General features: G+C 35.9%; 2 protein-coding genes across 3 annotated transcripts; one reads left to right on the top strand and one right to left on the bottom strand.

Annotated features, from left to right (window-relative positions):
• The first annotated feature begins 3,808 nt into the window (after positions 1-3,808).
• Positions 3,809-7,020, top strand: LOC121744817 (probable ethylene response sensor 1). 2 transcript variants are annotated; one of them, XM_042138486.1, is made up of 5 exons: positions 3,809-3,916; positions 4,477-5,385; positions 5,464-5,832; positions 6,182-6,558; positions 6,628-7,020. In XM_042138486.1, exons 2-5 carry the CDS (start codon positions 4,486-4,488, stop codon positions 6,836-6,838), a joined length of 1,857 nt encoding a protein of 618 aa, XP_041994420.1. In that variant the 5' UTR covers positions 3,809-3,916; positions 4,477-4,485; the 3' UTR covers positions 6,839-7,020. The 2 variants fall into 2 exon arrangements, with proteins under 2 accessions (XP_041994420.1, XP_041994414.1); XM_042138480.1 differs by lacking the exon at positions 3,809-3,916 and having other exon boundaries at positions 4,396-5,385.
• A 674-nt stretch (positions 7,021-7,694) lies between these two features.
• On the bottom strand, positions 7,695-9,514 carry LOC121744833 (60S ribosomal protein L19-1). Its single transcript, XM_042138498.1, has 5 exons — positions 9,317-9,514; positions 8,631-8,753; positions 8,161-8,474; positions 8,016-8,080; positions 7,695-7,937 (listed from the first exon to the last, which is right to left on the bottom strand). Exons 1-5 carry the CDS (start codon positions 9,426-9,428, stop codon positions 7,913-7,915), a joined length of 639 nt encoding a protein of 212 aa, XP_041994432.1. The 5' UTR covers positions 9,429-9,514; the 3' UTR covers positions 7,695-7,912.
• Positions 9,515-10,546: the final 1,032 nt, after the last annotated feature.

Genomic DNA, 10,546 nt, shown 5'->3' with positions numbered 1-10,546 from the left:
CGCTATGTCAAGTTTTAGAACTCTGATGTTTTCTTTAATCAGTTGGACTATTTTTATTCGAACTATGTTGCTTTGTGATCTAAGACTATGATTTGTTAATGAAGTTCATCTTTTGATCTATATATCGTACCCCTTGATTGTTTCCCCCCTTTCTTCCCAGCTTCTTAATTCCCCCATTAGTCGCGATTCCCCGTGCTTCCTATCCTTAGGAAGTGCGGTCGTGACAGAATGATAGGCAGATTGTTATACCTATGTATAACTAGGCCAGACATTACCTTCGCAGTCCACAAACTCAGTCAATTTGTTTCGAATCCTTGTGAGAAACATTGGGAAGCCAGTGGAAAAGTGTTGAGATACCTGAAAGGAACACCTGGTCATGGCTTGTTTTACTCAAGTTCTAGTGAATCTGTTCTCAGCATCTTTTCAGATACAGACTGGGCTGCCTGCCCTGATACCCGCAAGTCCATGACTGGATATTGCTTATTTCTTGGATCATCTTTGATATATTGGAGAGCTAAAAAACAGAACACAATATCAAGATCATCGGCTGAAGCAGAATACCGTGCTATGGCACAAGCAACTTGTGAAGTAGTTTGGGCTAATGCATTGTTGAAAGACTTTGGAATTGAGAGGATGAAGGTTGTACCTCTGTTTTGTGACAATCAAGCGGCTGTGCACATTAGCTCAAACCCGGTCTTCTATGAACGCACCAAACACATAGAGATAGACTGCCATACAGTGAGGGAGAAATATTTGGAAGGGGTGATAAAGCCCATGCACATCAGGAATAACTTACAATTGACCGACGTATTCACCAAGCCATTGGGAGCTGCTGCATTTCAGAGTATATTGTGCAAGATAAACTTCCTTAGTTTGTATAGTCCATCTTGAGGGAGGCTGTAGAAAATGAAGAAATGCGATGAAGAGACTTTTGGAGTAAAATGACCGTTGGAGCTGACGTGGCTGTGGTTAGTTAATTTGTTGGTTAAGTGGGAAATAATCAGCTACTTCTTGCTGAGTCTTTTTTTTCTTAGCTAGCTTTGGATTGGTAGTTTTAGATCTAGACACGTCATCTTATAATGTATATAAGGGATGAACTCTTAGGCCTTAGCTGTGTATTTCATTCATATATTTTGTTAAAACAAAATCTCATCTTTCTCTCTTTGTTTCTCTTCGAATGCATTGTGTATGCATGTTTGATTTGTCCTTTTCTACACATTCCATATCGTCTTCAATTTGAAGATGGAAGAATATTATGAAACTGAAGAAATCCAGATGCATCTTCAATATGGAATTGGGAATCGAAATGGTTGGAATTTGAATCAAAATTGCAGGAATATATAAACACAATTTGCTGGAATTTGAACCAAAATTGAAGAACGGATCACGCGATTGTGTTTATATATATTGTGGAGATGAAATTGATTTGGTGGAAACAAAATGCAGAATCATATGAAGAATCGCATGAATATTGTAACCAGATTTGGTGAAAACTGTAACAAAATTTGGTGCTAAAAGAATAAGGAAAAAACGTGAATCGTGCCCAAACAGAATTAAATGGAATTCCAATTTTGCCCTTCAGCCTATTTTTTATTATTTTTAAATGAAATTAGATGCCACATGGCAGGCACATATCCACACGATTAGAAGATCTAAGGGGCTTAAATGGTGGTAGGATGTCACCGTCATATTTACACATTATCACATCCCTAAGTAACTATATATGATTATTAGATATTTGAAATTATATAATTTCAACTTTTATTTTTATATAAATATGGTGGAAGGAGCTCCCCTGTATCTAGTGAGAAGGAGAAAGTATGTATTCTAAAAACCTATAAAATAAATTTAATATAAGAATTTGAAATATATGATTCACATTTAGTAGGATTTGTGAAAAGCAATAACATTTCATTGTGAATTTATGTTAATGTCTAGAAATTGGAATAATATATTAAAATCCTCGTAAATTTAGACAAAAAATAGCTTAAAAGCATGTATTGTGATTGAAATATTTTGAATCCAATATAAATCCATTATGTTGTACATATATAATTAATCAGTTGATGATGTGTATGTTAGCTGCAGAGAATATTGCGTAATGGGTGCAGTATATATTATGGGGCATTTTAATTTTATGTGGTTTGAAAAAGGATTTGAGTGTTACTAAAATTTATAAAAAAAAATGCAAAAAATATATGAAGTCCTCATTAATGATACTTGCATATGCATAATTAATAGGCATTAATTTTCATTCTTATATATGACGCTAAAATGTAAATAATGTGAAATTAGTGAATCAAGTATATTGAGAATTGGTACCAACGGTCGTAGCGCAGTTGGTAGCGCGGAGCTGTGGTGACCTTTAGATCACGGGTTCAAACCCGATCACAGGTTCAAACCCTGCCACCCGTTGGAAGACTTTCGGCCTTAATCTGCAAATCCGGTCGAGCAGATACCTAAATATTAAATTCAGACAATACGTCTGCCACGTTTGTGTAGTTTGACCCTTTGAGATGTGGATATGCATCTAATTGTATTTTTCGGTGGGCTAACAATATCGTCATACTTCTGCCTTCTTTGCCAACTCTTGTACTCTATCCATTTCAGCATCATTTCATTTTTTTACAATTGTTTTAAAATATTAATAAATAAATAGGAATATTGTACAGAAAACTCTTATCTACATTATTCTTCACTTTAATGATTGATTACTCCCTATGTCCCTCTCAACATGTCTACATTTTCTTTTTGATTTGTCTCACTCAAGATATTCACTTTCTATATTTGAAAATAAATATTTCTCTTTTTTTTCCTCATTAAAATATTCAACTACATTTTTCTCTCTACTTACTCCATTTAACAACTCTTCCTAAAATTTCGTGTCACTCAAGAATGTGTAAATTTTGAGTGGGATGGAGGGGGTATCATTTTTCTAAAACGAGTGCAGAAAATGAAATGACTCTACTACAATGGAATGACGAGACTATTTCTAAACAAGATTAATAAAATATACTCCCTCCATCCTACAAGAACATGCACTCTTTACTTTTTAGTATGTCCTATAAGAATATGTACTTTTCAATTTTGTAAACTATTTTTTCTCTAATGAGGTGGGACTCATTCCCCACTAACAATACTTCAATTACTTTTTCTCTTTACATCTCTCTTACTTTATCAATTTTGTATTAAAACTCGTGTCAAACCCAAAGTGCATATTTTTTAGGGACGGAAGAATTATTTTGCCCAACTATCCTAGCTTAGTCCTCAATTTGATGTATATATATGTATCTTTGTTTTCTTGCAATTCCAAATAGAAATTTGCGAATCCACTAGATTTTCAAATTCTAAAACACTCCCACGAATTAAAAATACAATCTTATTTCAAAGACTTGAAAAGATATGGCAGTGGCACTATAGATTTGTAAATTAGATTTAGAAAATCGGACATGAAAATTACTCCCTTCGTCCCCAAAGAATATACATTTTGGGTTTTACACAGGTTTTAATGCAAAATTGGTAAAGTAAGAAAGAGATAAAGAGAATAAGTAATTAAAGTATTGTTAAAGTGTTATTAACGTGGGACGGATGGAGTAATTAACTAGCCGAAAAAGAGAGCAGAGTTTCTAGGCCGGCCAATAAGATGAGGTGGGGATGGATCCAATGCAGTTGTCACACGTGTGCCCAAGTTCATTGAACCACAGTTCTGCTAGTCTCTTTCATCCCCGTGAATGTGATGCCTCAAATCATACCTATAAATGCTTCCTTTTTCATTTTATTTTCCCTCCACTCCACCTTACTTTTTTTATGACTCTCCTCTTCTAACCAATCCAACCATTTTCCCTTCTCAAATCACACTCAACCAACTCAATCCATGTTCTAGGATTGATTTCCTTCATGTAATTTTCTTCATCAGGTAAAACTATAGTAGTACTAGTTTTTTAATGCTTGTAACATTTGTGATTGAAGTAAGTTATGTATGATCCGATCTCTACCTTGTTTGGTAATCGATGAGTAGAATTTGTCACTTTTTTTTTCTTCTTCTCTTGCTAATCTATAATAAAGCATGCTATGTTACAGAGTTAAAAAAATGCTCCAATATTAGTAATAATAATGTGTGCTGAATTGTTGGATTAGAAGCAGATTTTAATAAGATTATGGAATTTTATGAAGAGGCACATGAATGTATAAGTGGTGAAGAATGTCTAGTTCATTGCTATTCATTCATAACTAACAACTTTGAGTTAGTTATCTGATAATCAATTTTATGGATCATTAATTTGGATTCCAATAATGTGTTAAAAATTGATACTACTATGTTTTATTAGGATGAATGCAAGGTAGTATCAGTTATAATATACAGACTAAAAAACCTGAAATAAGAAATTGAAAGATTTCATTGAAATTGTTCGTTTGGAAATTTCCCGAAAAGCTAATGATGTTGAAGCAATTGTAATGTAATTGGAGTTGGGATAGGTTCCTCTAATGGAGTCATGCGACTGCGTCGAAAGTCACTGGCCAGCGGATGGAGTCCTGGTGAAATATCAGTACATATCCGATTTCATAATCGCAATCGCGTACTTCTCCATTCCTCTTGAGCTCATCTACTTTGTCCAGAAGTCTTCAATCTTTCCATACAGATGGGTGCTGATACAGTTTGGTGCTTTCATCATTCTCTGTGGAGCAACTCATCTGATCAATCTCTGGACATTCACTCTTCATTCGAAAACCATTGCACTGGTAATGACCATAGCGAAAGTTTCCACTGCTGCTGTGTCGTGTGTCACAGCACTGATGCTCGTCCACATCATCCCCGACCTACTCAGCGTGAAAACGAGGGAGTCGTTTCTGAAAAACAAGGCCGAAGAGCTAGACCGAGAGATGGGGCTTATCATAAAGCAGGAAGAGACGAGTAGGCATGTCCGGATGCTAACTCATGAGATTAGAAGCACGCTCGACAGACACACTATTCTGAAAACTACTCTTGTTGAGCTTGGGAGGACCTTGGATTTGGAAGAATGTGCCCTGTGGATGCCGTCTCAACGAGGATTGAATCTGCATTTATCCCACACTTTGACGAATCTGATACCGGTCGGATCCACTGTGCCCACCAGTCTTCCAATTGTCAACGAAATCTTTAGTCGGGCTGAGGCAATCCATATTCCTCACACATGCCCTTTGGCAAATATTAAGCCTGTCCATGGTAGATACATGTCTCCTGAATCTGTCGCGGTTCGTGTACCACTCTTGGACCTTTCAAACTTCCATATCAACAACTGCCCTCAGCTGTCGGCTAAAAGCTACGCTGTGATGGTTCTTGTTATTAGTGGAATTAGGCAATGGCGCGACCATGAGCTTGAGCTTGTAGAAGTCGTTGTTGATCAGGTTCGATTTTTTCATGTTCTTTTATCGAAACGTTTGAAATGAAATGATTTGTCTTGTCTTGGTTCATTCAACGTTTAGGTGGCAGTAGCTCTCTCTCATGCTGCGATTCTGGAAGAATCCATGAGGTCTCATGATCAGCTGGTGCAGCAGAACGTAGCTCTGGATTTAGCTCGGCAAGAGGCAGAGCTGGCCATCGGTGCTAGGAATGACTTCCTTTCTGTAATGAAGCACGAGATGAGAACACCGATGCATGCTATCTTATCTCTTTGCTCAGTGCTCTTAGAAGCGGAGCTAGGTCCGGACCAAAGGGTCATGATCGAGACAATACTCAAGAGTGGCAACGTGCTACAAACACTCATCAATGACGTCTTGGACCTTTCAAAACTGGAAGATGGCAGCCTTCATTTAGAATCGGAGTTATTCAATCTCCAAGCAGCTTTTGGAGAGGTGATGAATGTATATGTTTGTAGGGATATGATCGATTGATAACTAGCTTAAATTTATAACTGTCATGGATGTCAACTGATCATATTTGTATATCAACTAAATGTAGTTGACATACGTATGTCTTCTGTTGGCATGTAAATATAGATGTCAACACAAGACATACATATGTCAACAGTATTTAGTTGACATACAAATGTATTCGTGACATCCATAATGTAGGTTGTTCACATAGTCGTCAGTAATCAATTTAAGTCAGTTGCCAACCTAAGAGGACCCTATGTTTGTATATCTTCACTTATAAGTAAGTGGCTTGCCTTTTTTGATTGAAAGTAGTTGTGTTGAAGCACAGGTTGTGGAGTTGATAAGGCCTATTGCATCAGTGAAGAAAGTGTCACTAACTTTGAAAATGGGTCTTGACTTGCCTGTGTACGCTACCGGCGATGAGAAACGGCTGATGCAGATCATACTGATCGTGGTTGGTAACGCCGTTAAGTTCACAAAGGAAGGTTATATCACCGTTGAGGCCTCCGTTGCAAAGCCAGAAAACATCAGGGGCTCGCCACCTTCAACAGAAATCCATTTTTACTTGAGAGTGCAGGTTCGAGATTCTGGGTGTGGCATCAGCCCAAATGACATCCCACGTCTCTTCACCAAGTTTGCCGATCCCCAAAACTCACCCACCCGGAACCGATCCTGTACCGGTCTTGGCCTTCCAATTTGCAAAAGGTGCACATCAGTTTTTTTTCTGCATAATTTTACACAATTTTCAGTTTTACTGAGCAATGAAGTGAACAGGTTTATGAACTTGATGGGAGGCCATATGTGGGTCGAAAGCGAAGGGTTGGGGCACGGCACAACTGTTACATTCGTAGTCAGGCTCGGGAAATGCGATAAAGCAAACGAAGCTGGCTGCATTGTTACATCCGTAGACAACGCAACTCAGAACGCCTTCTTCAACTACGACGCCAGATTGGCCTCACATTACGGGACAAGAAGCCTTATTTAGGAAATTGTGTGATTTACGTGATGTTAAAAAGTTAACGAAAAAGTTGATGTGGAAATACAGTTGAGAAGTCATGTGGCTAAGATCTTAAGAAAAGATCTGTAATGAATTTATACATAAAGATATGTAAGTTGTTAACTCCTCTCATATTGAATAGGTGTTCGTCCATTACAACTCATTCCAAATATAAGGATGAATCAATGATGAATCACTTCAAGTTTAGGAGTCATGCTATCACAAAAGAGTACTCGATCCGTACCAAGGTAGTTAATCATTTCATTTGGCACAATATTTTTAAAAATTGATATGTTAAATGTTAAAATGAAGAGAATAAAATAAGAGTAAAATAAGAAAAATGAAAAAAGAGTAGAGTATGAAAGAGCATATAATTTTTGCCAAAAAAAGAAAACAAATCAAATAGCTTGAAAGAGTCAAAAAAATAAATACAGCTCAACTACCTTGAGACAACCATCATTTATATAGGTAAAAAGCCCATTTTTTTACATCATATAAAACATTTGAATGAAGCTACAAACGATGTAATGTACAATTATAGAATTTCCTCCATCCCTAAAAAGTAGTATAAACTATTTCCTTATTAAACCATTCCAAACAATACGTTACCAATACAATACGTATAAACTATTTCCTTTTAATCCATCCTTAAAAAGTACTATAAACTAAAATTTTGGAATAGTTAAACAATACGTTACCCCTACACGTTATTTTATTTACAAGGATAAAGGCAGTATAATAGAAACTGAAAAACATTAAAGCGGAGAAAATAAATTTACAAGCAAGGGAAATAACACATCCAAAACAAGACACCTGATAACAAAGATATGAGATAAACCAGAAATTATACCCAATATAAGAACATGCACATAAACTTAAAAGAAATCAAATAGGAGTATAAATCAACTTATGGAAACATAATAATTTCAATACTCCTTTCACTAAACATAGTTATATGATAAAAGCAACTCAAAATTAAGGGTGTAAAAGAAGTGGGGTACAGTTCTAGCAAAACCATAAGGATGCCGAGTGCCAGTAGGTGAAAACTATTCGTCAAGTATATCACTTCTTCGACTTCTTAATTGGCCTACAACAAGATATACCAAATATTGATGCAACTTCAAAATGCAGCAGATAAATTGAACCGCGATTGCAATACACTTACTGTGCTGGCTGAGCTGTCGATGCAGGGGCAGCTGCTGCAGGTGGAGCTACCTTCTCTCCTGGTCCCTACATTGGTTGTGAAATAGGATATTGGGATTAACAAATCCAATAAATTACTATACAATTTAAGAATCTTGAAGTTATACCTGAGCAAGACGTTCTTCTCTCCTAGCAAACTTCCTTTCCCTGCTAGCCTTATTCTTTGCTCTCTTGGCCTCAAACTGGTCGGACAAAGTCTTCTCCCTAGCCTTCTCAGCCTTGGACTTGTGAATGCTCTCCATCAACACACGCTTGTTCTTGAACACGTTTCCCTTGACCCTCATGTACATGTCATGGTACATGTGTTTGTCAATCTTCTTTGCCTCACGATACTTGCGGAGCAGACGCCTCAATACTCTCATTCTCCTCATCCACAGAATCTTAGTGGGCAACCTTGCTTCCCTGGTACCCTTGCGCTTACCTGAAATAATTAATCACAAATAAATAAATAAATTAGCTCTTAGTAAGGAAATGATAACAAAAAAAGCATCAAAATTACAAATAAAAGATTGAGAAACCCTTTGTGGTATAACTATCTAATAAACCAGAACGAAAGCAAAATCCCGCAGAACAATACCATATCCAGAGTGGCGTCCCTTCCTTTTTGCCTCCTTCATGCGGCGGGCACGGGAACGTGAGTGGATCTTGGTTGGCTTCCTGATAATGAAACCATCCTTAACCAACTTCCTAATATTTTGTCCTGCGTCCAAAAGAATATCGATAATTTAATTACATGAAATAGTAGTGTATTCACATAATAAAACAAAACAATTAATAATGTGATATATATACAACTAAATTTAGCATTTATCTACCCCAAAGATCTGACTATCGATAACCTGCCAATATGTATTGCATTTATATATTCTACAGCTATATTCGCCAACAGCAAATTATAAGTATACAATTCCAAGCAATCTATAGACATTCTGCACCAGTTCTTCTCTGAAGATACATAGAAAATCGTGTAATTGCACAGTGAATCCGAAGCTATGTCAAATCATTTCAATCATCACTAATTCCACGGTTAAATAACAATTGAAATTTTGTGCTTTCTGAATTTATTCCAGAACAATTTAGGAGAATTAGGTGGCCTGACTATATACAAATGCTTAGACAAGCCCTAATCAAATAAATCTGAAACTAGTTTATTCAAACACAAATTAATCCAATATGCACCTAATTTTTGTGTTTTTTAATCAGACATCGAAAAACACTGATAATATAGCTCTGAAAAAATTGAAAGTAGAAAGCAGAACGTACGGGAGTTGGCCATGGAGATTTCGTTTACTTCATTAGGGTCGAGCCAAACCTTCCCCTTGCCGCACTTCAATACGCTGGCGGAAAGCCGCTTTTGCAGCTTAAGCGTCACCATCTTTCCTCCTCTCTCCTCTTCGCCGGTGGTGGATGTGGTGGGAAATGAAGAGAGAGGCGACGATGATAAGATTTATACGGATTGTTGCCTAGGGTTTTTTAAGATTAGGCTTGTTGTTTCCTGGGCTTTTAATAGGTACGAGCATTTTATTAATTGGGCTTCGATACACTACTGATCCTACCAAACATACTCCACTTAATTCCTAATCAATAAATATTTCACATTGCATTAACACAACTTTTATGAAATATAAAAATAAATAGAAAAATTAATAAAATATTAGTTCCACTCCCATATATTTATGTATGTTATATGTGAATGAAACTAATTAATGTTATATAAAGTCTATATATTAAAAATAATAAAAATGAAATGTAATACTCCATCGCCCCACTAAATATGAAACGTTTGCTTTTCGGTATGGTCTTTTAGGTGGTTTTGTTCTGTAGTTTAAGGGTGTGTTGGGATTGGAATTTATCTTTCATTTAGATAAGAACACAACCATTTTGCAACAATGCTTTTCTTGGTTTTCCATTATTTGTGGTGTTTGAATCGATGATATGTTATTCATAGTCCTTAATAACACATGTTTGGTTTGTTATTTAAAACCACACTATAGTAAGAAATTCCAAAACTATCCACTGACTTTTTCTATATTTTCAAGATTGAGGGCTATATTAGTAATTCCAGGTAATTTAAAATTGAAATAGTATTGCATAGATTATTATCACTAAAATTTTTATAATAATAAAACAGTCATTTTCAACCTTAATTCAACGGACCGCCCATTGAGCTGGCCACACGGAAAATTTAACCAACAAATCAAGCCATTAAATGCACTCTAAATGGCTCTATCTACCAATTCAATCACAACCTGAATAAAGAGAAAATAAAACAAAATAAAACAAAAGATAAAAAAAATATTAGTATAATAATATTTTATTTTAAGAAATGTGTCATTTTTAATAAGACAAAAAAACGTTTTATTTTAGTTAGACAAAATGAGTATTTAATAATGGACATGACAATACATAGTAGTACTAACACTTAATGATGGACAAAGGGGCGCACTATGGTCAATAAGTGAAATTCTATAAAAAATCAAAGCAAATCTCAGC

This window comes from Salvia splendens, chromosome 1 (assembly GCF_004379255.2).
Source record: "Salvia splendens isolate huo1 chromosome 1, SspV2, whole genome shotgun sequence".
NCBI lineage: Eukaryota > Viridiplantae > Streptophyta > Magnoliopsida > Lamiales > Lamiaceae > Salvia > Salvia splendens.
Note: the sequence above shows the minus strand (reverse complement) of the source record. Positions and strands in the feature narration are given on the sequence as shown.

Excerpts from the sequence above, each read along its gene's own strand:
- LOC121744817 (XM_042138486.1), top strand. The coding sequence starts at position 4,486 with ATGGAGTCATGCGACTGCGTCGAAAGTCACTGGCCAGCGGATGGAGTC. Across the intron at positions 5,386-5,463 it reads TAGAAGTCGTTGTTGATCAG|GTGGCAGTAGCTCTCTCTCA; the intron begins GTTCGATTTTTT and ends TTCAACGTTTAG. Across the intron at positions 6,559-6,627 it reads GGCCTTCCAATTTGCAAAAG|GTTTATGAACTTGATGGGAG; the intron begins GTGCACATCAGT and ends TGAAGTGAACAG.
- LOC121744833 (XM_042138498.1), bottom strand. The coding sequence starts at position 9,428 with ATGGTGACGCTTAAGCTGCAAAAGCGGCTTTCCGCCAGCGTATTGAAG. Across the intron at positions 8,754-9,316 it reads AATCTCCATGGCCAACTCCC|GACAAAATATTAGGAAGTTG; the intron begins GTACGTTCTGCT and ends TTTTGGACGCAG. Across the intron at positions 8,475-8,630 it reads GGGACGCCACTCTGGATATG|GTAAGCGCAAGGGTACCAGG; the intron begins GTATTGTTCTGC and ends TAATTATTTCAG.